The sequence below is a fragment of the Macaca nemestrina genome, chromosome 7 (genome assembly GCF_043159975.1).
Source record: "Macaca nemestrina isolate mMacNem1 chromosome 7, mMacNem.hap1, whole genome shotgun sequence".
In the NCBI taxonomy this organism is placed as follows: Eukaryota; Metazoa; Chordata; class Mammalia; order Primates; family Cercopithecidae; genus Macaca; species Macaca nemestrina.
In genome coordinates, this window is record NC_092131.1 from 164,112,673 (window position 1) to 164,138,396 (window position 25,724).

General features: G+C 39.0%; 1 protein-coding gene across 2 annotated transcripts in view; it reads right to left on the reverse strand.

Annotated features, from left to right (window-relative positions):
* Positions 1-1,324: 1,324 nt before the first annotated feature.
* LOC105492607 (transmembrane and coiled-coil domains 5A) overlaps positions 1,325-25,724 on the reverse strand; it is an 87,384-nt gene continuing 62,984 nt past the window's right edge. The window contains exon 11 of one of the 2 annotated variants that reach the window (XM_071067124.1): positions 1,325-1,343. In XM_071067124.1, coding sequence (XP_070923225.1) covers positions 1,340-1,343 — 4 coding nt within the window. In that variant the 3' untranslated portion in view covers positions 1,325-1,339. Of the gene's footprint in view, positions 1,344-18,381; positions 18,467-25,724 lie in introns of those variants that run through there. The other variant, XM_071067122.1, reaches the window with a different exon arrangement.

A 25,724-nucleotide genomic window follows, 5' to 3' on the forward strand; every position in this document is an offset into this window, starting at 1 on the left:
TAGCCACCACTATAGTATCATATAGCGTCTTTTCAGTGCCCTAAAAATCCTCTGTGCTCTGCCTAGTCCTCTCTTCTCCCCCTCAAACCCCTGGCAACTACTGAGATTTTTACTTTTTTCATAGTTTTATATTTTCCAGAATGTCATGTAGTTGGAATCATATCATATATAGCCTTTTCAAATTGGCTCCTTTCACTTAGTGATGTACATTTAGGTTTCCTCCATATCTTTTCATGGCTTGCATTTCTTCTTTGCATTGAATAATATTCCACTCTCTGGCTGTGCCAGAGTTTATCCATTTACCTACTGAAGGCCATCTTCGTTGCTTCCAAATTTTGGCAATTAAAAATAAATTCATATGCAGGTTTTTGTGTGGACATCGTTTTCAGCTCCTTTGGGTAAATACTAAGAAATACGACTGCTGAATGGTATGATAAGAGTATGATTAGTTTTGTAAGAAACTGGCCGGGCGCAGTGGCTCACGCCTGTAATCCCAGCACTTTGGGAGGCTGAGGTGGGTGGATCATGAGGTCAGGAGATTGAGACCATTCTGGCCAACATGGTGAAACCCTGTCTCTACTAAAAACACAAAAAAATTAGCTAGGCGTGGTGGCGCTTGCCTCTAGTTCCAGCTACTCGGGAGGCTGAGGCAGGAGAATCGCTTGAACCCAGGAGGTGGAGGTAGCAGTGAGCCTCTGCACTCCAGCCTGGTGACAGGATGAGACTCCATCTCAAAAAAAAAAAAAAAAAAAAAAAAAAAAAAAAAAAAAGAAACTGTTGAACTGCCTTCCAAAGATGTTATAGTTTTTTGCTACATTGAATTAAAAAGTTAATATTATATATTCCAATTGAGTAATCTGTAATAAAACACAATTGATTTTTAAATTTTATCTTTTTAGATTTTTATACTGGTAAGCATTTGGATATTTCAAGTGGTTCTTGTGTGGAACACTGCTATTGTCAATCAAAACCTAGTCTCTCTTTCCTTCTGGACAAATAGCTAAAACATATTACTAAACACCCTGACTATTAGCTCTGGCCATGTGACCAAGTCCAATAATAGATTAAGAACACAAGCAATGGGGGTCACTTCTAAAAAATCCCCCACATACACCCTGCTATGCATATGATATTAAGTCCCCAGGGAATAATGGAGCCACAAGGTGGAAACATGCTGAGTTTCTGAGTTACGTCATGGAGAGCTGCACGCAGACCTGGAGCACTTTATCTAAATGAAAATAAACTTATTTTTAAGCAACTGGAAACTTAGTGCTCATTTGTTATAATGGTTTAGCCTACCTTAATGAATGCTTTGGATTTTCTAGGAAGGATGATCATATCATCTGCAAACAGACATATTTTCCATTTATTATGATTTCTAAAACAATGCTGAATCAGGCATCTTAGTCTGTCCTTATTTTAATAGTAGTGTCCCATTAAAAAGTGCTGTTCTGGTAACTACTTAGTTGCTTTGGGTTTCTGATAAGTAGGAAGCATCCATTGTTTTATTGTTTACAAATACATTTTTAAATACCCAGAATGCAAATTTGTCCAACACATTTTTGTTATCCACCTAATCATGTATTTTGTATTTTTTAATCTAGTAAACAACGTGAATACATTAACAGATTTCCTATTGCTGATCCATCCACAGTTTCCTGAAACCAACCTTACTAAATTAAACCAACAAAGTTTACTTTAAAATTGTATTTCTCTTAAACCAAAGAGCAATACTATGATTATATTATTTTTGTTTCTTCAGAATTTACTAGTTAACTTATTTTTATTTATTAATTTATTTTTATTTAAACTTTCCCCCAGCTTTATTGAGGTATAATTGACAAATAAAATTATATATATTTAAGATGTTTAATGTGATGCTTTGGTACACATATAAATTGTGCAATGATTACCATAATCAAGCTAATTAGCATATTCAGCACAAAATTATTTTGAATTTGCTTGGCTTATTACGTATCCATTGCTATCTTTTGCAAGTCCAGCTGTCTGTAGTAGTCTCAATCACTGCCCTTTTTCCCACCTTACCTCTTAGCTCCCCTTGGGTGGTACCAAGTGCTTCTGAGTTGCAGATACTTCAGCGGGCTTGCTTCTTTTCAGGACTGGCTTCTACAGTGGTACTTACATTGTGTATTTCTCTTCTTTCCCAAGTCCGTAACCGTACTTTCCTATATTTTCTTCCAAGGGTTCATTGAATTTTTCTCTATGAAGTTATTTCTTTCCTCCCCTCTCCCTATTCTTTTACCTCACAGTTTTTCCCTTTTAAAATACTTCCTGTGTTTTGATTGAAATTTAGAAAGAGAGGAGAACAATCTATTATTTAAAACTGAAGCTCTCAAGACCAGACTGGGCAGCATAGGGAGACTCCATCTCTACAAAAAATATTAAAAAATTGAAAAAACGTATTAGCCAAGCATGGTGGTGCGTCTGTAGTCCTACCTACTCCAGAGGTTGAGGTGGGAGGATCACTTGATCTCAGGAGTTTGAGGCTGCAGTGAGTGATGACTGTGTCACTGCACTCCAAACTGGGTGACAGAGCAAGATCCTGTCTCTAAAAAAAAGAATTTAAAAATTAAATTCAATTTATAAAAAAAAAACCTCAGATGTTGTACATGTCATTATACATTTGTCCAAATCCATAGAACTACAGCTGAGCCATAGTGGCTCAAACCTGTAATGCTAGTGCTTGGGGAGACAAAGCCTAGAGGACTGCTTGAAGCCAGGAATCCAAGACCAGCCTGGGTAACAAATCAAGACCCCATCTCTATGAAATAATAATAATAATAAAAATTAGCCAGGCGTGGTGGCACTGCCTGTAGTCCCAGCTACTCAGGAGGGTGAGGTGAGAGGACCACTTGAGTCCAGGAGTTCGAGGCTGCAGTGAGCTATTATTTTACCACTGCACTCCAGCCTGGGTGACAGAGTGAGACCCTGTCTCTTAAAAAAATAGTGAACTCTAGTGTAATATACCACTCTAGTGGGGGATACTTACTGTGGGGGAGGTTATGAATGTGAAGGGGTAGGAGGAATATGTGACTTCTTCATACTTTCAACTCAATTTTGATACAAACCTAAACCTGTTCTAAAATGTGAACTCTATTTTTTTTTTTTAAAAAAAGCAAAATTGAAACTTCTGATAAACTGACCCATATTTTCCTTAGAAGAATTAACCAGAATTTGTATTATCCCATCCATACAAGATAAATATTCTAGGTAGATTTTACTTCCTTTTTCCTTGTTACTTGAGCTTGAAATTACTAGGAATTTTAGTTCCAGATTGCTTCAGTTTTAGAAGTATTATTAACTTCTATTTTAGTCATCTTCTTCCTAACAGCGCCATTAAGTTTCACAATATTATCTGCAATCATTCTGACTCAAAGATTTTACTGATTTCTTTGCCCGCTACTATTTTGTTGGTTTAGTTTCACATCTTCCTCTTTCTTGAATTCTTCACTATGATTTATTTTTCATTTTACAGAAGTCATTCTGGGGCTCTTTTATTTCTCTCTGAAAATATATAGGTCGTATATGATCTGTGTCATTACACATCTGAAAATATTCTTTACCTCCATACTTAGTGATAATTTTGATTGCATACAGAATTTAAGGTTTAAACTACTTTTCCACAGAACTTCATAAACAGAGCTCCATTGTCTTTTAACATCTAGTGTTGTATGTAAGAAGTTCCATGCCCATCTAATTTTCATTTCTTATGCATAAATTGTTGTGTTTCTCTGGAAAATTAAAATATTTTAATTTTAATCCTGGATTTTGAATTTTTAGTAGAGACGGGGTTTCACCATGTTGGTCAGGCTGGCCTCGAACTCCTGACCTCGAGTGAGCCACCTGCTTTGGCCTCCCAAAGTGCTGAGATTACTGGCGCGAGCCACTGCGCCCGGCAGGATTTTGAAATCTGTATTTAAAAAAATTAATATTCCTGCTCTTCACTTACTGAACCCTTTTAATCTGAAGATAGAAAACTTTAGGTCAGGGAAATTTTCTTTTATTATTTCTTTGATTATTGCTTTCATTCATTTTCTCTGTTTTTTCCCTTCTTCATCTCCTATTACTAGATGTGGAATTTTTTAGACCTATCTTCCATATAATTTATCTTTAATCATTTACATCTCTTTTTTTTTTCCAGTTGTGTAGAATTCTATTACTTGTTTTTACAAGCCAACAATTTTTATTAATCTATTTTCATTCTACTATTTTGCCTCCCACCGAAATTTTACCTTTATAATCATATTTTTAATGTCTAGAATGCACTAGTTCTCCAACGGCTTTCTTTTTCGAATCTGATTTCTTCATTTTACTAAATCATGGCCACTTAACTCTCTCTGAGGACAATAATTAAAAAAAATTTCTTAAAGTTGTCTCCTATTTCTTGCTTTAACACTCTTTACTTAGCAGTTAAGTCTTCAGCTTAGTTATGTTGGTGCCCTTCTCTTAGCCTGTTGACTTTCTTCTTTGTTGTCTATAACTGTTTACCAGTAAAGACTTGCATTGATTAACAATGGTATCAAGTGTGGGTTTCTTCAGAATTTGTGAATGTCACTGATACACACCCCTAAGCAGGTATATTAGTCCATTTTCGCACTGGTGTAAATAACTACCTGAGACTGGGTAACTTATGAAGAAAAGAGGTTTGACTTATAGTTCTGCATGGCTGGGGAGGCCTCACGAAACTTACAGTTGTGGCAAAAGGCAAAGGGGAAGCAAGGCACATCTTCCCATGGCAGAGCAAGAGAGAGAGAGAGTGAAGGGGGAAGTGCCACACACTTTCAAACAACCAGATCTCATGGGGCTCACTCACAGTCACAAGAACAGCAAGGGGGAAGTCCACTCCCATGATTCAATCACCTCCCGCCAGGCCCTGCCACCAACACACAGGGATTACAATTGGAGATAAGATTTGGGTGTGGACACAGAGACAAACCATACTTGCAGGCCTCCCTGCTTTTCGGATGACTGCCTACAGTGCCCTCTGAGTACCCTTACCCAGATGCAGTCAGTAGGTGGGCACTTCTAAAAGCTGTGTTTTCCTCTAGGATGTTTTGATGGTGAGCAGACTGACAGAATAGGAGCCCCTCAACTGAGGAAGCAGGAACTTCTTATGATGAAGACAATGCTTTAAAAGCCTTTCCTGTTGCCCTGAGTGTTTTTTTCCTTTTCCTTTTCTTCCATTATACCGATCTAAATTTGAACAAGGCACAGCCATTTCTCTGGCTCCTCTGGCAGGCAGATTCCCATTTTTGTTATTGAGTTGCTTTGCTAACTGCAGTCAGGGGAGAGGCCATAGCCAGGCTTGAGAATGCACAGAGCAGGATTCTGGCCCAGCTCCTGCCATATTTCTAAGACCCCACCCACTCCCATGCTTCCATGACCCACTCCTGCTTCTTGGAGCTTAAACTTTTCTGAACTCTATTAGGAAACCAAACTATGTACTCCTCCATCACTCCTCCTTCTTTACTTCTATTAGAAGGCAGAAGTTTTGGCAATTCACTTAAAAATTAATTTCATTCTATATGCTTTTATAATATCCAGAAATTCCTCAAGTTTCTGGTCATTTGCAGAAGCTTTCTTTGCTTTCACAGGTGCTGTATATTTATTAGTATTTTTTTTATGTCAGTGAAATTTTAGTGGAAGCAATGCAAAGAAAAAAACATGAACTCAGTCCACTATCTTCAGTGGAAGACCCTTGGCCATATAAATACAGTCATATCTTCATTCTCTCTGTCTGTCTCTCAGTCTCTCCTTCTGTGTCTCTTTCTTACACTCTGTCTTAATGATCCAGGGTTCACAATCTGTTCCTTAGAGGTTTAAATAGTTGGAAAAAAAAAAACCTAGGTCAAGGTATCTAACTCCTATGGTATGACAACAACAGCAACAACAAACTTTATTCTTTTATCCTACAGGTAGTCATGGGTGTGTGAATAAACCCAGATAAACTTTTTGATGGTGTTAAGGCAAGGGGCAGAGAACAGGGTGGTCAGAAAGGGAAGATTATAGGGTGATATTTCCAAAAATTTAAAGCAGGAATGTTCAATAATTTCCATTATAACTTAGGCCTTATTATATACCTTTCCTTTGTACTTGGGGGCTAGACTTTTTCCAGGCTGAAAGTATAGCTGACCACTGCTTATTTCTGCAGCCCTGGAAGTTCGCATAGGTGCTTGATCTTGAGATGGCTCATGTATTCACTGGTATTTGAACAGAGATTGCACTTCTTTGCCACTTAGTCTTGCACCATCAGCACCCCTCAAATCATCCATCTTTTCGGACTACTGGATTATCTATCTTAGGCTGGTTAATTTGCTTTCAAGTCACCTTGGGAGTTCATGAGGAGTCCCCATTGTCCACAGAGCCTGATGCAGTGGCTACACTGACAGGTTTTCCATCACTCACAAATGGCACATCTATTCTTACTGGTCTTAATCTTCACTTTTAACTGTTATTGGCAATGGGCTAATAAAAATTCCTTTTTCATTTCTTCATAATCCCATTAAAAAATAGACTTTATTTTTTAGAGCAGTTTTAGGTTCACAGCAACACTGAGCAGAAGGTGCAGAGATTTGCCATATAACCCCTGCCTCCATATACACATAGCCTCCCCCATTATCAACACGCCCCACCATAGGGGTGCATTTGTTACAACTGATGAACCTACATGGACATCTCAGTATCATCTGAAGTCCGTAGTTTACATTTGGGTTAACCCTTGGTGTTGTACATTCTATGGGTTTGGATGAATATATAATGACATACATCTCCTGTTATAGTATCATGCAGAATCATTTCACTGCCCTAAAAATCCTCTATGCTCTGCCTATTCATTCCTTCCTTCCCCCAACCCTGGGCAGCCACTGATGCTTTTACTGTCTTCATAGTTTTGCTTTTTCTAGAATGTCATATACTTGAAATCATATAGTATATAGCCCTTTCAGTCAGGCTTCTTGCACTTAGTAATATATGTTTAAGATTCATCCATGTCTTTTTATGTCTTGATAGCTCATTTATTTTTGTCACTGAATAATAAATATTCCATTGTCTGGATGTACCATAGTTTATTTATACATTTACCTACCGAAGGCCATCTTGGTTGCTTCCAAGCTTTGGCTGTTAAGAATAATGCTGTGACAAACATCTATGTGAAAACAGCTTTTGCATGGACATAAGTGTTCAAATTTTTGAGTAAATACCAAAGAATATGATTTCTACATTGTATGATTAGGGTATGTTTAGTTTTGTAAGAAACTGCCAAAGTGTCTTCCAGAATAGCTATACCATTTTGCATTCCCACCAGCAATGAATACAGTTCCTGTTGTTCTACATCTTTCAGCGCTTGGTGTTGTCAGCGTTTTGAGTTTTGGCAATTTTAATGGTATTAATTTAATATCATTAAATGGTACTTAGTGGGTATTGGTATCTTATTGTTTCCTAGTTACTTTTGACTTTCTGTCCTCTAATGGAGAAGTGTCTGTGATGGTTAATACTGTCAACTTGATTGGATTGAAGGATGCAAAGCATTGATCCTGGGTGTGTCTATGAGGGTGTTGCCAAAAGAGATTAACATTTGAGTCAGTGAGCTGGGGAAGGCAGATCCACCCTTAATCTGGTGGGCACAATCTAATCAGCTGCCAGCAAATATAAAGCAAGCAGAAAAACATGAAAAGGAGAGACGGGCCTAGCCTCCCAGCCTACATCTTTCTCTCGTACTGCGATGCTTCCTGTCCTCAAACATCGGACTCCAAGTTCTTCAGTTTTGGGACTTGGACTGACTGGCTTTCTTTGCTCCTCAGCTTGCAGATGGCCTATTGTGGGACCTTGCAGTTGTGTAAGTTAATACTTCATAAATTCATATATATATATATCTCCTATTAGTTCTGTCCCTCTAAGAGAACCTTGACTAATACAGTGTCTTTTCCTTTAGGATTTTTACGTGACTTAGAATTAATTATGCATTCCACTTTCTCTCCTGCCATATACTGAGAGGCAGAAGGAGAGTAAAGGGAACATGGAAGGAAAGGGAAACACATTAAACAATTTTAGTCTTGTGGGGTAGAACTTGCAGGGTAGAACATGTGTGCACGCACACACTGAATGCCGTTTTCACCTCTCTCCATCAATTCAGAAATCCCTCTAACTCTTGGAAGACAACTGAAGTGGGTGCAGGGAGGTTGGTATACCTAATGGCTTGCAGAAAGCTTATGTCATTAGGTCTAGGAAATTCATAAGCTAAAGTATTTCTATTTTATTTTTAAAGAAATTAGACGGAGGGTTAAAATTGAGGAAACAAAATTTTCTTGAAATTAAGAATGGGGAGCTGAAGGGAAATCAAGTGTTCGTAATCTATGGTGTCTTGGTGTCTTGAAAGCCAGGGTCAGAGCAGGTAGGTTTTGAGATTCTTTTAAGTAAGAAAATATACACAAAGCAAAACTAGGTGATATCCAAAAGACTTTAATTTTAGGAAGGAGTGTATGATAGAAAGAATAATGGCCTCCCAAAGATATCTATGCCTTAATATCCAGAACCTATGAATATATTACCTTACATGGCACAAAATATTTTGCAGCTATGATTAAATTAACAATCTTGAGGTGGGGGAATTTTTCTAGATGATCCTCATGGACCAAATGTAATTGCAGCAGTCCTTCTTAGAGGGAGGCAAAATGAACAAAGTCAGATAATGTGAGGACAGAAGCAGGAGTCAGAGAGCAGAGAAGATGATACACTGCTAGCTTTGGAGATGAAAGAAGGAGCCATGAGCCAAGAAATGCAGTTCACCTCTAGAAGCTAAAAAGAGAAACGAATTCTTCCCTAGAGACTGCAGAAGGAATGCAGCCCAGCAGACCCATTTTAGATTTCTGACCTCCAGAGCTGTAGGAAAATAAATTTGTATATAGTTTTAAGCCACTAAAGTTATGATAATTTGCTATAGTAACAGTATAAATTGAATCCAGATTATCTTACTTAGTGATTGGTATGAGGAAAAATAAAATAGAAAAAATTATTTGCTATTTTAAATTATCACATGTTGAAGTAATAGAGTGGCTCATTGGGTCTATCAAACTCAAAATATTCCATAGATTGGATTAAGAAAAGTGAAGCAATACTAAGGTGTGACGCAGGGAATCATCTGTTTAAAAAGTCCCTAGGTGCTAGCACATTAGCAGAGCTGAGATTAGAGCTCATGTCACATCACTGATGACAGGAGTGTGCCTGTTATTGAATTATTGTCTCTCAGCTCCAAATCCACCCTTTAATGTTGTGCTTGATAGCCAAGATGGATCTTGTAAACATTTCTTCTTTACCTCTTGGCAGCACGTCAAGTTTTGTCAGTAGACGGCAATAGAGGAACACTAGAGGGGGAAGGGACTTCTTTTCCTGCTTTAGCTGTCCCTTTCCCTCCTTCCCGTGGTGCTTGGCTGGCGTATGCAGGATACCCAGTTGAGATGCCCCCTGGCGAGTTTGAATAGTATGAGCCACAGGCAGCTTCCTAAAAAGGTGGCTTCTTTGTGATCTTAGCAACATCTTTGTGGGTGGCTTCTGGGTGAGTTCTGTAGGGAACTTCTGACAGCCTTCAGTGAATTCATCAGCAGCCTCTGCTGACAGCTTCCTCGGGAGTTTCATTGGCACCCAATAGTGGTTCTCTGCCTGCCACCCTTGGCCTGCAAACTATGGGCCAACTGTGGCTTTTCTGCTATCCTATAGGCTGAAGCCACAGTCCCTTTATTGTGATCTGTATCCCAGTCCTGAGGAAGAGGCCCCCTTCCAAGTTTGTTCCATCTTTGAGTTCTCTCATTCAGACCTCGGGTAATCTTTAGATTTCTCTATTATCCCCTCTTGGTAGCTAATCCCCTATAAATGATTAATAATTCTTTACATTAACATTTCCTCTTAAAATTACTGTGTTCTTTCTGTCTCCTGACTGTTCTTTGACTGATACTACGAGAGGAAGCCAAAGAAAGAATTAGTGTGCTGCATGGGACCAAGCTCACACATGAACATCCCTTCTCATCACCCTCCTCATAACAATTTTATGATTCTTTTGGATATTATTTTTGTTCTGGCATGGATTTTGATGTTGCTTACAAACATTTCCTGAGTACATATTGTGTATTTGAGGACTAATGATAGCATCTAAAAGCAGTGCATAATGAACAACGCACATACACATGTGTGTACACACACACACACAACTACTCCTATTAGGAGTTGCTTCAACATCAATAGGCTTCAACATCAACTGTCCTTAACTAGCACCGAGAATATCAGAGAGAAAGCTCTCTGAGCTTTTCTTTTTGAGACTTGATTAGCTAAATTGAAGATATTTTGTGGTTCAAAAATCTGTAATATTTGATTTGAGTGGTGTGAATGTCAAATAGCAAAACGTTAGTGAAACGAAAGGACAGTTTTGAAGGCTAGCCATGGATTGTGGGGCTGATGAGAGGCATGGTGAGAGACATATGGAGTGACCATTGAGAACTAGAAAAGATGTTCTGGGCTGGAAGTTGTTCTCCTTGTGCCAAATGCAGGGAAATCTACAAAAACCCTCTCACTATATAGAAGAAGCCATTTTTTTTTTCTTTTTTCTTTTTTCTTTTTTTTTTTTTTCTGAGATGGAGTCTCGTTCTGTAGCCCAGGCTGGAGTGCAGTGGTGTGATCTCAGCTCATTGCAAGCTCTGCCTCCCAGGTTCATGCCATTCTCATGCCTCAACCTCCTGAGTAGCTGGGACTACAGGCACCCCACCACCACACTCGGCTAATTTTTTGTATTTTTAGTAGAGACAGGGTTTCACCGTGTTATCCAGGATGGTCTCGATCTCCTGACCTTGTGGTCTGCCTCCCTTGGCCTCCCAAAGTGCTGGGATTACAGGCATGAGCCACCATGCCTGGCCAGAAGAAGCCATTCTTAGATACTACGTAGCAGACATATTTTTCAGAGCAGAAGAAGATACACAGAAACACATGGAAGCAGATGTAAAACCATAAATCTACATAGACATGGTAGATTTTTACTTTAAAGTCTGAATTTTGGGCATTTGCAGATTGAATGACTGGGAACTTTTTCTATTAACAGTCTTGCATTCTGTAATAAACAGACCAATGTGAATTAGATTAGGTTAGCATTCAAAAAAAGTCAGCCGGTGATAAAGAGCCAGGGCAGCTGTCAAACGAAAAGACTTTGTGCAGGTAACTATTCTGGATAGTTAATGTCCTTAGACCTAGTGACTCACTTCTAACAAAGACACTGCAGCAAAAGTGATGGGCTGTCATTTCTGAGATTGTTTAAAAAGGTGTTGACTTCCACCAACACTCTCTCTCTCTCTCTCTCTCGATCACTGTCATGCTCATTCTGATGAAGTCAGCTGCTGTGTTGTAAGCTGTTGTATGAAGGGTCACGTGCGACAAGAAACTGAGAGTAGCTTCTGTCCACACTCAGCAAGATTTGAGGCCCTCAGTCTACTATTATGCAGAACTGAATCTTCCTTAGTTCCTTCTTCACTCAAGCCTTGAGATGAGACCACAGCCTCTGCCAATATCTTGATTCCAACCTTGTGAGACACCTTGAGGCACAGACACCAAACTAAGCTGTGCCCAGGCTCCTGACCCACAGATACTGTGGGATAACACATTTGCTGTTTAAGTAACTAAGTTTTGTTACACTGCAATAATCAGTGCAAATACATAAAAGATGCTGGGTGCAGTGGCTCACACCTGTAATCCCAGCGCTTTGGGAGGATGAGATGGGCAGATCACTTAAGGCCAGGAGTTTGAGACCAGCCTGGCTGACAAGGCGAAACCCTGTCTCTACAAAAATAAAAAAATTAGCTGGACATGGTGGCACATGCCTGTAATCCCAGCTACTTGGGAGGCTGAGGCACAAGAATCACGTGAACCCGGGAGATGGAGGTTGCAGTGAGCCAAGATTGAGCCACTGCACTCTAGCGTGTGTGGCAGAGCCAGACTCTGTCTCAAAAACAAGTAAGTAAATAAATAAATAAATAAATAGTATTGTTACACTGGTTTTCTGTGGCCACTGTAACAAACTACCACAAAGTTGGTGAGTTAAAACCACAGAAATTTATTTTCTCATGGTTATGGAGGCCAGATGTCCAAAATCAGTATCACTAGGCTGAAATCACGGTGTTAGCAGGACCACACTCCCTCTGAAGGTTCCCCCTGCCAGCTGCTGACATTCCTTGCCTTGTGATAGCATCATTGTAGCCTTTGTGAATGGCACTTATAAATCTCTGTCTACCCCCATCTTCACATGGCCCCTTCGTGTGTGTGTGTGTGTGTGTGTGTGTGTGTGTGTGTGTGTGATCTCCCTCTGCCTCCCTCTTATAAAGATACCTGCAATTGCATTTAGGGTCCACTCTATTAATGATCCAGATCATCTCTTCATCTCAAGATCCTTACCTTCATCACATCTGCAGAGGTGCTTGTTCTACATAAGGTGACATTTACAGAGTCCAGGAGTTAGGACATGAATACTTTTGGTGGTGGGGGGCGGCGGGCATTCTCAGCCTACCATACATACCTACTGTTTTAAAGCTCAGTATGCTCCAGATACAATGCTAAACACATATATGCATTTTCATTTATGTGCATTTCACTTACATATGTTACCATGCTTCATTTTTACATATGGAAATGGAGTCTCAGAGAGCTTGAGTGACTTGACTCAAGTCACACAGCTATTTAGTGGTGAAGCCAGGGTGAACCCAGGCAATCTGACCTCCGAGTTTGAATATCTAACTGCTCTGCTGTGTTGCTTTCCCATTATATGCTTAAGCTAACTAATTAGCAAAGGGCATATCTATTTTCCTGGATATAATATATTTGGTGAGTTCTTACTAATGGTGTGACTTTTGGTATCTTTATAGTTTCCAAATTGAAAGGTCTTTTTAAGGAGAGGCACTTGAACTGGGAGGACCTTATCTAACATTTAGAATAAAAATTACTGTTGCCTAGAGAAGATAGACCAAGTAAATAACATTTCTCACATAATGGATCTTAGACAAGCACATCACATTTACATAAACCCAATCTCTGTTGTTGAGGGTCTAAAGAACTAGAATAGGCAAGCTGTGCTCTTTTGTGCAAAGCTCTTCAGGGGAACTGATTGCTTTGAGCACTTAGAGGCACTTCTCTATAATTAGTTTTGGATGGATTTATTTGGCTTTCCTGGGAAAAGTAGATCTAGAGGTGAAATCTGAATGAGGTTAGAGAAGAGGTGATTCTTGTGTTGATCAAAGTTCAAAATGAGAAGATACGTAATGGATTCCAGATTAGGATCTGTTCAGCATTTGCTATGCTATTCCTTTAACAGCTTGCTGATTTTCCACATATGACCCGGTAGTCTAAAAATTCAGATCACACAGAAACTTCAGTCTTGTTTAGATTTCGGCTTTAGGCTTATGAATCTCTTTTTCCATATGTTTCTTCTTGGGGGCAGATTCTAAATTTAGGAAAGTAATGGTGTCGGAGGCCTAAGAGTGATTTCTTGAGCTTTTGTTTTTATTGCTGTCGCATTATGATGGCATGGCCATCCCTTCCTCAATATGACATGCCTGCACAGGTGTGCAGGTGGCTAAAGGATTCAAGAGATGGGACTTGGATGGCAGATGGTCATGCCTTGTCCTGATTCCAACCACACTTTGAACATTCTGTCCCTCCTCTGACATGCCTCACTTCAGATGGCAACCTCATTTGGAGGTAAATTGTTTTTCACTGTGCTTTTCGTGTTGGAGTTGACCTCGTGCCTGGCACTGTGTGAAATGATTGGCCTACTTTCTGCCCCACGGATATCAGAGGCTTACTGGTATTTAGTGAATGCTTTGTCATTTTGATCCTAGAAAATAGAGCCTGAAGAGATCTTCTAATTTTACTAAGATCATCCCATCTACCTTATTGCAGTATCTCCCTAAAGACAGATGCTTTATGAATGAAGGAGTTCTAGAGTCAACTAAGTTGGGATGCTTCACAGAAAGAAGTGTTTTGAGGCCAAATGACTTTAGAAAATGTTGATTTTCCCCTTCCTTCTATCATCCCTGTAGCTGAAATATTGACAACCACACCTTATCTCTTTAGCTCCCCTCTGAGTACCATGGTAGGTATTTCTGGCATTTTTATAGTTTCTCACTTTCATCCAGGTTCTTTTCTTCTTTGCCTGAGGAATTTCTTCAGCAATCTGGGAGAGTCTGTTCTCCTGCTGGTAAAACCTGAAAGTGTGGGTGAGTTTAGCCGGGCACGGTGGCTCACGCCTGTAATCCCAGCACTTTGGGAGGCCGAGGCGGGCAGATCACGAGGTCCGGAGATCGAGACCGTCCTGGCTAACACCGTGAAACCCTGTCTCTACTAAAACAACAAAAAGTTAGCCGGGCGTGGTGGCGGGCACCTGTAGTCCCAGCTACTCGGGAGGCTGAGGCAGGAGAATGGCATGAACCTCGGAGGCAGAGCTTGCCGTGAGCCAAGACTGCAGCACTGCACTCCAGCCTGGGCGACAGAGCGAGACTCCATCTGGAAAAAAAAAAAAAAGAAAGTATGGGTGAGTTTACACCCTCAGAGTAACCCTCAATCATGGAAAAACTGGACTTGATAGATAAATGCCTAGGCCTCCCCACCCTCTGTGAAACAATTCCAAAGCCATGTCATAGTTTCTTAGACAGTTTCCAGCAGAACTGAGCTCTACTTACTCATGGCACTAACTTGTTCATTAACGCAATCTTACTGTTTCCTCATTTCCCTATCAATCTTCCCTGTCTCATTTGTGTCTCTTATTTTTGCCTTTGACATTAACTACCTGCACCCAAGTCTTTGTCTAAGAGTGTGTTTTAGGGGACATTCTCCAATTCTTTGGATAATCCTAATTTATAGTAGCTTTGAGAAGTACAGAAATGTCTCTTATCCTGTTTCCTAAACATCCTCCCACAGACCTTTTTTAACTTTAACATTCTGTGCATCTGATGTTTTTCACACTGTAGTTCCTGAATTGCTGTGGTTCCTGGAGATATTTCAGGTAGAAGTATTCTAAAGAGCTTCCCATAAAAGAGAGCCTACAGCCCATTTTTGTGTTTGACTATCCTTTGCAAAAACCTCAAGGCCACAGGTCCACAAGGGACCTTATAGTGTATTTATCTCATTTTATTAATGGAGAAATAAAGACCTGGAGTGTTGAACTCTCATTTGGCTCAATCATCTGAGATTATATAGGAAGTGTACATACAAATTCTTTAGCCCAAGGGTCAGTAAACTATGGTTCATGGGCAAAACTCAGCCTGCTGTCTTTGTATATAGCCCACAAGCTAAGAATAGTTATGGCATTTTTTAATGATTGAAAAGAAATTTTAAAATAATATTTTATGACATATGAAAATTAATACGAAACTTAAATTTTAGCATTGCTGAATAGTTTCAGTGGGACATGGCCACACCCATTTTTTTAATCCATTGTCTACAGCTGCTTTAGTGCTAAAATGGCAGATTTGAGTTGTGACAGAGACTGTATGACTTGCAAATATTTACTAGGTGATTTGCTACAAAAACATAAATATAAATATAAATATTAGTATTAATAGAAAATATTTACTAGGTGATTTTTTACAAAAAAATTTGCTAATCCCCACTTTAGATTTCCAATACATGATGAATGGAATTGCATTATCTGCATAAGTCAATATAGTGTAGCCAAGAGATCATAGAATGGGGAATAGTGCATAGGGATTTTATTTTATGCAGCGCTGCTAGCAAGCTTCATTGGATTTTGGACAAATGAGGTCACATCTTTAAATATCAACTTCCTTATTTGTAAAATGAAGTGACTGGACTGAATGCTTCTCAGTGTTCACTCATGTTCTATGTTTTCTTCGATTCTTTATTTGTCTATTTGGCATTCATTAATCACAGGGCCAAACCAGTGGGTAAAGTTGTTTACATATCCCCTGTGAACAAAATCCTATTACAAATTCTCCAACCAATCCTGAGTCCATAAGCTCAATCACCTCATTTCTCTAACTCCCATACACCATTTCAATACTTCCCCTACTCTAAATCATACCAGGCAACTAGACACCACTCCTATGCTATATCAGAGCCCACAGACATTATTCCAAATAGCCAATACTAAGCTGTTTCTCCTCTCCTGCCTTGCCTCTCACGAAGAAAATACCATAAAGGCTCTAGACCATGCTCCTTCCTGCTTCTGCCTCCTGATCTACTCTGCTGCTTCCCCATGTGGCCTCACATGGTGTGCTGGGCCTCTTGTTTCTAGGGGAACTGTGAGTAACAACAAATTGTTCTTTCAATGGCCTTGACCTCTTCATATCATCACTCACTCCCCTGCAATAAATTAAGACTGGACACAAATCACTTAAGTGCAAATAATTTATCATTCTGTGCAGTTATCTCAGATTTAACATACATAATACTGGAATGGGGTTTGTTCCTAATGTTCAGCCTAAGCCAAACCTCCGTTATTGCCGTTCAGTTCCTTCGGTCTTCATCCATGAACTGTGAGAAAGAAAGTACTTAAGGCTGCATCCCTGCTGCACAGGGAGACTTTGCCTATTTCTAAAGTTCATATGACCTGTAAAGAAGACTCCTCGTTTGCCTTCTTATAAATCAAAAACTGAGATTCAGGAAAACTTTTTCATCATACAGTTTTTCAATTGTCTTTTTTCTTCACACTGCTCTAAATCACCGAACTACTTGTACTTTCTACTTAGTCCAATATGCGCTGTACAGTATTAACTTTTCTCCAAGTTGTTTCCTTTTTAAATTTTTTTATTTTTTAATTAATTAATTAATTAATTTTTAGAGACAGGGTCTTACTCTGTCACCCAGGCTAGAGTGCAGTGATGTGATCATAGCTCAAACTACAGCCTCAAATTCCTGGGCTCGAGGGATCCTCCCCTGACTCCTGTCTCAGCCTCCTAAATAACTTGGACTACAGGTGTGCACCACCATGCCTAGCTTTTTTTTTTTTTTTTTTTTGGTAGAAATGGGGTCTTGCTCTGGTACTCAGGCTATTCTCAAACACCTAGGCTCAGCTTTTCAAAGAACTGGGATTATAGGAATAAGCCATTGTGCCCAGTCTGGTGTTTCCTTTTTTTTTTTTCCTGTCAAGTACAACTATACTTTTTTTCCAAAAGTTTTCTGTCTTTCGGCACCTCCCCACACAATTGGCACTGTCATTTGCCTTTTAAGGATCCCCTCTCTAGGTGCCCTTAGGAATAAAGGTTGATTAGGACCTACAGGGGCATACTGGTGGCACAAATGAGTGAAATAGACTGGGCATAATGCAGTAGGGGTGATGGAAGCCATTGTAAAGAAACAGACCTATACTCTGGTAATAGCTGTTATTTCTGTTTGAGCAATTATTGTCACATGAGAATTCTGTCCAATGTTGACAAATCTTTTAACTTTTCAACAGAAGGGAGAGCAAGATGGCCAAATAGAAGCCTCCAGCAATTATACCCCCCACAGGAACAACAAATTAAGCAACACAAACAAGAAAATCACCTTCATAAAATTGAGAAATCAGGTGAGCAATCACAATACCTGGCTTTAACTTCATATCACTGGAAGAGGTCCTGAAGAGTGTAGGAAAGACAGCTTTGAATTGCCTACCTCACTTCTTCCTTAACCCATGTGGCTCAGAGAGAATCTGTGCACTTTGGAGAGGGTGAATGCAGTAACCGTGGAATTTTGCATATGACCTCAGGGCTGCCCTATCACAGTGGAAAGCAACAGAGGGCAGAAACTCAGATGGCACCCGCAGAGGGAGCATTTAGTCCAGCCCTACCCAGAGGAGAATCACTTATCCCGGCTGTTGGAACCTGAGTTCCAGCAAGCCTCACCACTACCACTGTTGGCTAAAGTGCTGTGGGGTTCAAAATAAACTTGAAAGGCAGTCTAAGCCACAAGCACTGCAATTCCTGGGCAAATCTCAATGCTGTGCTTGGCTCAGAGCCAGTGGACTTGGGGCACACATGACCCAGTGAGCCACCAGCTGGGATGGCCAGGGGAGTGTCACCTCTCCCCCAGCCCCAGGCAGCACAGAAAGAAACTTCTTCCTTCTGCTTGAGGAGAGGAGAGGGAAGAGTAAAGAGGACTTTGTCTTGGAACTTGGATATCCACTCAGCAACAGTAGAATGGGGCACAAGGCAGAGTCCTGAGGCCTCTTTTCTAGGCCCTAGCTCCCAGATGACTTTTCTAGACACACTCTGGGCTAAAAGGAAACCTGCTGTCTTGAAGGGAAGGACTCAGTCCTGGAAGAATTTTTCACCTACTGATTAAGGAATCCTTGGGTCCTGAATAATCAGCAGTAGCAACCAAGCAGTATTCACCTTGGGCCTTGGATGAGTCTCAGAGCCATGCTGGCTTCATGTGTGACCCAGCACATTCCCAGCTGTGGGTCTTACAATAGAGACTTCTTTTGCTTAAGGAAAGAAGAGGTAAGAAGAGTAAGGGGACTCTTTTGAAGCTTGGGTACCAGCAGCTCTACCCAGCGATGTAGAGTACCAAGTGGGCTCCTGGGGTTCCTGATTCCAGGCTTTGGCTCCTGGATAGCATTTCTCGATCCTTCCTGGGCCATAGAGGAGCCTACTTCCATGAAAAGAGAATCCCAGGCTTGGTAGCATGCACACAAGCTGACTGAAGAGCCCTTGGGCCTTGAGTGAACATGGCGGTAGCCAGGTAGTGCTTACTGTGGGCCTGGGGCAGTGGTGGCCATGGGGAGAGACTCATCTGCTTGAGAAAAGGGGAGGGAAGAGTGAGAAGGACTTTGTCTTAAGGCTTGGGTGCCAGCCCAGCAGTAGTAGAACAAAGCAGCGAGTAGATCCCTAAGGTTCTTGACTCCAGGTCCTGGCTCCTGGATGACATCTCTGGACCCACACCCACTATGGGCCAAGAAGAACTCACTGCACTAAAAGGAAGGACGTGAGCTTGGCTGTATTTGCCACATGCTGGTTATAGAGGCCTTGATGAACATAGGTGATAGCCAAGCAGTGGTAACTACGGGCCTTGAGTGAGACCCCAGTGCTGGCTTTGGGTCTGACCCAGCACAGTCCCAGTTGTGGTGGCCACAGGAGTGCTTCAGTCACTCCTCCCTTAGCTTCAAGTGGAGACAGAGAGATGGAGAGAGAGACAGACAGAGAGAGAGAGAGAGAGAGAGAGAGAGACTGTTTGTTTGGGAGAAAGTCAGGGAAGAGAACAAGGGTCTCTGCTGGATAATCCAGATAATTCTCTCAGGTCTTACTCAAGACATCAAGGAAGTACTTCTACAAGCCTGCAAGAGCCATGGCATCATTGGGCTTAGGGTGCCCCCTAATGCACATACAACTGCAGTGACCAAAGACATAGATTACAGTGCCCAAATCTCTTTGAAAAGGGACTCGGAAAGCCTTCCCAAGAAGGATGGGCACAGACAAGCTCAGACTGAGAAGACTATAATAAATACCTAACTCTTCAACACCCAGAAACTCACAAACATCTACAAGCATCAAGACTACCCAGAAAATGGCTTCACCAAATGAATGAAATAAGCACCTGTGACCAGTACCAAAGAGACAGAGATATGTGAACTTTCAGACAGAAAACACAAAATAACTGTTTTGAGGAAGCTCAACAAAATTTGAGATAACACAGAGAAAGAATTCAGAATCCTGTCAGATGAAATTAATGAAGAGATTGAAATAATTAAAAAAAAAATCAAGCAGAAATTCTGGAGCTGAAAAATACAATTGCCATACTAAAGAACACATCAGAGCCTCTTAACAGTAGACTTGATCAAGCAGAAGAATTAGTGAGCTTGAAGACAGTCTATTTGAAAATACACAGCCAGAGGAGAAAAAAGAGAAAAAGAATAAAAAAGAATGAAGCATAAATGTAAGATCTAGAAAATAGCCTCGAAAGGGCAAACCTAAAGTTATTGGCCTTAAAGAGGAGGGAGAGAGAGAGCGAGAGAGAGAGAGAGAGAGAGAGAGAGAGAGAGAGAGAGAGAGATCAGGGTGGAAAGTATATTTAAAGAGAAAATAACAGAGAACTTCCCAAACCTAGGGAAAGATATCAATATTTAAGTACAAGAAGGTGATAGGACACCAAGCAGATATAATCCAACTGAGACTACCTCAAGACATTTAATAATCAAGCTCTCAAAGGTCAATGATAAAGCAGCAAGAGAAAAGAAATAAAAACATGCGGAAGGAAAAAAAAAAAAAAACCTTTTTTCCTAAATTAGCATATCCTGTGAAAATATCCTTCAAACATGAAGGAGAAATAGACTTTCCCAGACAAACAAAAGTTGAGGGGTTTCATCAATACTAGACCTGTCCTACAAGAAATTCTAAAGCCAGTTCTTTGGTCTGAAAGAAAAGGACATTAGTGAGCATTAGGAAATCATCTGAAGGTACAAAACTCACTAGTAATAGTGGGTACACAGAAAGACACAGAAAATTATAACACTATAATTGTGGTGTGTAAACTACTCATATCTTGAGTACAAATACTAAAAGATGAACCTATCAAAAATAGTAACTACAACAATTTTTCAAAACATAGACAATATAATAAGATACAATTGGAACAACAAAAAGTTAAAAAGTGGGGGATGAATTTAAAGTGTAGAGTTTGTATGAGTGTTCTCTTTGCTTGCTTGTTAGTTTGTTTAAGCAATCAGTGTTAAGTTGCACTTAGTCTAAAATAAGGAGTTATAAGATATTTGTAAGCTTCATGGTAACCTCAAATCAAAAAACATGCAACAGATATACACAAAATAAAAAGCAAGAAATTGAAACATACCACCAGAGAAAATTGCCTTCATGAAAAGGAAGACAGGAAAGAAGGAAGAGAAGACCACAAAACAATCAGGATACAAATTTTAAAATGACAGGAGTAAGTCTTTACTTATCAATAATAACATTGAATGTAAATGGACTAAAGTCTCCAACCAAAAGACATAGAGTGGCTAATTCATTAAAAAAAATCCAATGATCTCTTGCCTATAAAAAATGCTCATCACCTATAAAGTGATGTAGACTGAACATAAAGGGATGGACAATTATATTCCATGCAAATGGAAATGAAATGAGCAGGAGTAGCCATACTTATATCATACAAAATAGATTTCAAGACAAAAACTATGAGAAGAGACAAAGAAGGTCACTATATATTGATGAAGGGGTCAATGCAGCAAGAGGATATGTAAGAAATTTAAATGTATTTAAATTTAATACACTGGGGCACCCAGATATATATATAACAAATATCATTAGAGCTAAAGAGAGAGATAGACCCCAATACAATAATAGCCAGAGACTTTAACATCCAACTTTCAACATTGGACATATCTCCTAGACAGAAAATCAACAAAGAAATATCTGACTTAATTTGCACTATAGACCAAGTGCACCTAATAGATATTTACAGGACATTTCATCCAATGGCTACAGAATACACATTCTTTTACTCAGCATATGAATTATTTTCAAGGATAGGCCATATGTTAGGCCACAGAATGTCTTAAAAATTAAAAAAAATTGAAATAATATCAAGTATCTTCTCTAACTACAATGGAATAAAACTAGAAAACAATAACAAAAGGAATGTTGGAAACTTTACAAACACTGGTAAACAATATGCTCCTGAATGACCAGCGAGTCAATGAAGAAATTAAGAAGGAAACTGAAAGATTTCTTGAAACATATGATAATGGAAACACAACATAAAACTTTTGGGATACAGCAAAAGCAGTACTAAGAGGAAAGGATATGACAATAGGCACCTTCATCAGAAAAGTAGAAAAACTTCAAATAACTAACACAATTATACATCTTAAAGAACTGGAAAAACAAGAGCAAATCAAATTCAAAATTAGTATAAGAAAAGAAGTAATAAAAATCTTAACAGAAACTAATGAAATTTAAATAAAAATACATATAAGATCAATGAAATGAAAAGTTTGTTTTTTGAAAAGTTAAACAAAACCAAGAAACTTATAGCCAGACTAAGAAAAAAAGAGAGAAGACCCTAATAAAAAAAAATTCTGAGATGAAAAAGGACACATTACAACCAATACCACAGAAATTCAAAGGATAATTACAGGCTACCATGAGCAACTTTATGCCAATAAATTGGAAAACCTAGAAGAAATGGGTAAATTCTTAGACAAATACAACCTACCCAGATTGAATCATGAAGAAATTCAATACCTGAACAGACCAATAACAAGTAACAAGATCAAAACCATAATCAAAAATCTTCCAGCAAAGAAAAGTCTTGGACCTGATGCCATCATTGCTGAATTCTACCAAGCATTTAAAACCAATTCTACTCAAACTATTCTGAAAAATTGAGGAGGTGGGAATACTTCCAAAATCATTCTACAAGGCCAGTATTACCCTGATACCAAAATTAAAGACACATCAAAAAAAGAAAACTACAGGCCAATATCACTGATGAACAGTGATGTAAAAATCCTCAGCAAAATAGTAGCCAACCAAATTCAATAACACATTAGACAGATCATTCATTACGACCAAGTGGGATTTATCCCAGGGATGCAAAGATGATTCAACATATGCAAATCAATCAGCATGATACATTATATCAACAGAATGAAGGACAAAGTCATGATCATTTCAATTGATGCTGAAAAAGCATTTGATAAAATTCAACATCCCTTTATGAAAAAGACCTTAAAAAAAACTGGGTATAGAAGAAAATACCTCAACACAATAAAAGCTGTATGTGATAGATCCACAGCTAGTATAACACTGAATGAGGAAAAACTGAAATCTTCCTCTAAGATCTGGAACATGACAAGGATGTCGCATTCACTATTGTTATTCAACATAGTACTAGAAGTTCCTAGTTAGAGCCATCAGACAAGAGAAAGAAAGAAAAGGGCCTGCAAATTCGAAGGAAGAAGTCAAATTCTGCTTGTTTGTGGATGATGTAATCTCATATTTGGAAAAACCTAAAAAATCTATTAGAACTGGAACAAATTCATTAAAAGTACAGACTACAAAATCAACATACAAGAATCAGTAACATCTCTATATGCCAACAGTGAACAATCTGAAAAGGAAATCAAGAAAACAATCCCATTTACAATAGCTATAAATAAAATACCTAAATATAAACTTAACCACAGAAGTGAAAGATCTTAATAATGAAAACTATACAATACTGATTGGGTTGGGCATGGTGGCTCATGTGTGTAATTCCAGCACTTTGCAAGGCCGAGGCAGGCAGATCACCTGAGGTCAAGACCAGCCTGACCAACATGGAGAAACCCTGTCTCTACTAAAAATACAAAATTAGCTGGGCGTGGTGGTGCATGCCTGTAATTCCAGGTACTAGGGAGCTTGAGACAGGAGAATCACTTGAACCTGGTAGGTGGAGGTTGCGGTGAGCTGAGATCACACCATTGCACTCCAGTCTGGGCAACAACAGCAAAACTCCATCTAAAAAAAACACACACACACAAAAAAACAAAAAACTGTACAATACTGATTAAATTGAAGAGGACACAAAAAAATAGAAAGGTATTCCATGTTCATGGATTGGAAGAATCAATATTGTTAAAATGTCCATACTACCTAAAGCAATCTACAGATTGAATGCAATCTCTATCAAAATACCAATGACATTCACCACAGGAAAAAAAAAAAAAAAATCCTAAAATTTGTATGGAACCACAAAAGACCCAGAATGGTCAAAGCCATCCTGAGCAAAAAGAACAAAACTGGAGGAATCCGATTGCTTGACTTCAAATTAGAGCTATAGTAACCAAAACTGTATGATACTGGCATAAAAACAGACACACAGAGCAATGGAACCAAATAGAGAACCCAGAAATATATCCATACCTCTACAGTGAACTCATTTTTGACAAAGGTGCCAAGAACATACACGGGGGAAGAGACAGTCTTTTCATAAATGGTGCTGGAAAAACTGGATATCCATATTCAGAAGAATAAAACTAGATCCCTATCTCTTGCTATATGCAAAAATCAAATCAAAATGGATTAAATCTTAAATCTAAAACCCCAAACTATGAAACTACTAAAAGAAAACATCAGGGAACTCTCCAGGACATTTGTCTGGGCAAAAATTTCTTGAGTAATATCTCACAAGCACATGCAACTAAAGCAAAAGTGGACAAATGGGATCACATCAAGTTAAAAAGCTTCTACAGAGCAAAGGAAAAATTCAACAAAGTGAAGAGACAACCTACAGAATGGGGGAAAACATTTGCAAACTACTCATGTGACAAGCGACTAACAGCTGGAATATATAAGGAGCTCAAACAACTCTATAGGAAAACATTTTAACAATCCAATTAAAAATGGGCAAAATATATGAATAAACATTTCTTAAAAGAAGACGTACAAATGGCAAACAGGCATATGAAAATGTACTCAACATAACTGATCATCAGAGAACTGCAAATCAAAACTACGATAGAATATAATCTCACCCCTGTTATCCAAATGACAGACAATAACAAATGCTGGCGACGATATGGAGAAAAAAGAACCCTTGTACACTGTTGGTGGGAATGTATATTAGTATATCCACTATGGAGAACAGTTTGGAAGTTTCTCAAAACACTAAAAATAGAATTACCATATGACCCAGTAATCCCACTGCTAGGTATATACCAAAAAGAAAAGGAATGAGTGTATTGAAGAAATGTCTACACTCTTATGTTTATTGAACACTTTTCACAATAGCCAAGATTTGGAAGCAGCCTAGGTGTCCATCCACAGACAAACTGATAAAGAAAGTGTGATACATATATACTATGGAGTACTATTCAGCCATTAAAAGAATGAGATCCTGTCATTTTTAACAACATGGGTGAAACTCAAAGACATTAAGTGAAATAAGACAAATAGAGAAAGACAACCACATTTTCACTTATTTTGGGAGTTAAAAATTAAACCAATCGAACTTATAGGAAAAAAACCTTTTTACTTTTTAAAGAGAAGCCCTATATCTGGGCTTTAAATGACATTTTCAGAATTTAAAATATTTGCAACAACTGCACATCAAAACAGAAAACACGGTGTGAGCTAAAGTGAGTGCGTCTGTAAATTTTTTTGAACATGTGAATCATCATTTTTATGTCTGATCTGTGATAAATAGAAAAGTCCTTTCAAACTCATTGTTGCCGTCTCCCAGGTCATTTTTCTCCCAGAACTTATGACTGTCAAACTGTTTGTTCTTTGTTGACATTTAGTTCTCCTACATGCCATCTCCTCACGTTCCACCTCCTTGTTATTTCTGATAAATGAGCGAATCTAATGAATTCATTCATCCTAATAAGAATTTTTTCCTTCAGTCGTTTCTTCCTTCTCAGTTAGAATGTATACTTTACGATAGAAGTTATAGAAATAATATTCTTAGCAGCTGGTCTAAAGTTGGAGGGTTTAAACATGTAAAAGCGTCAAAAGTACATGGCAGGCCAGAGGGGGATGTTTGGGTGTAACGGTAAGTGGTGCCTTGTGCTAGTTCCCAAATCACAGGCGTCATCAAGCTGCCAGTGTCCAGGGCCAGATCTGAAGACATTTTGGACCCATATCACTGCTCATGGCTATCATTGTTATTAGTATCAGCTTCAGGTAAGGGCTTGCTTGGAGCCATTAAAGAGCTTCAGTTGCTTCTCCCTTTCTAAAGTTGAGAGTCCTTTT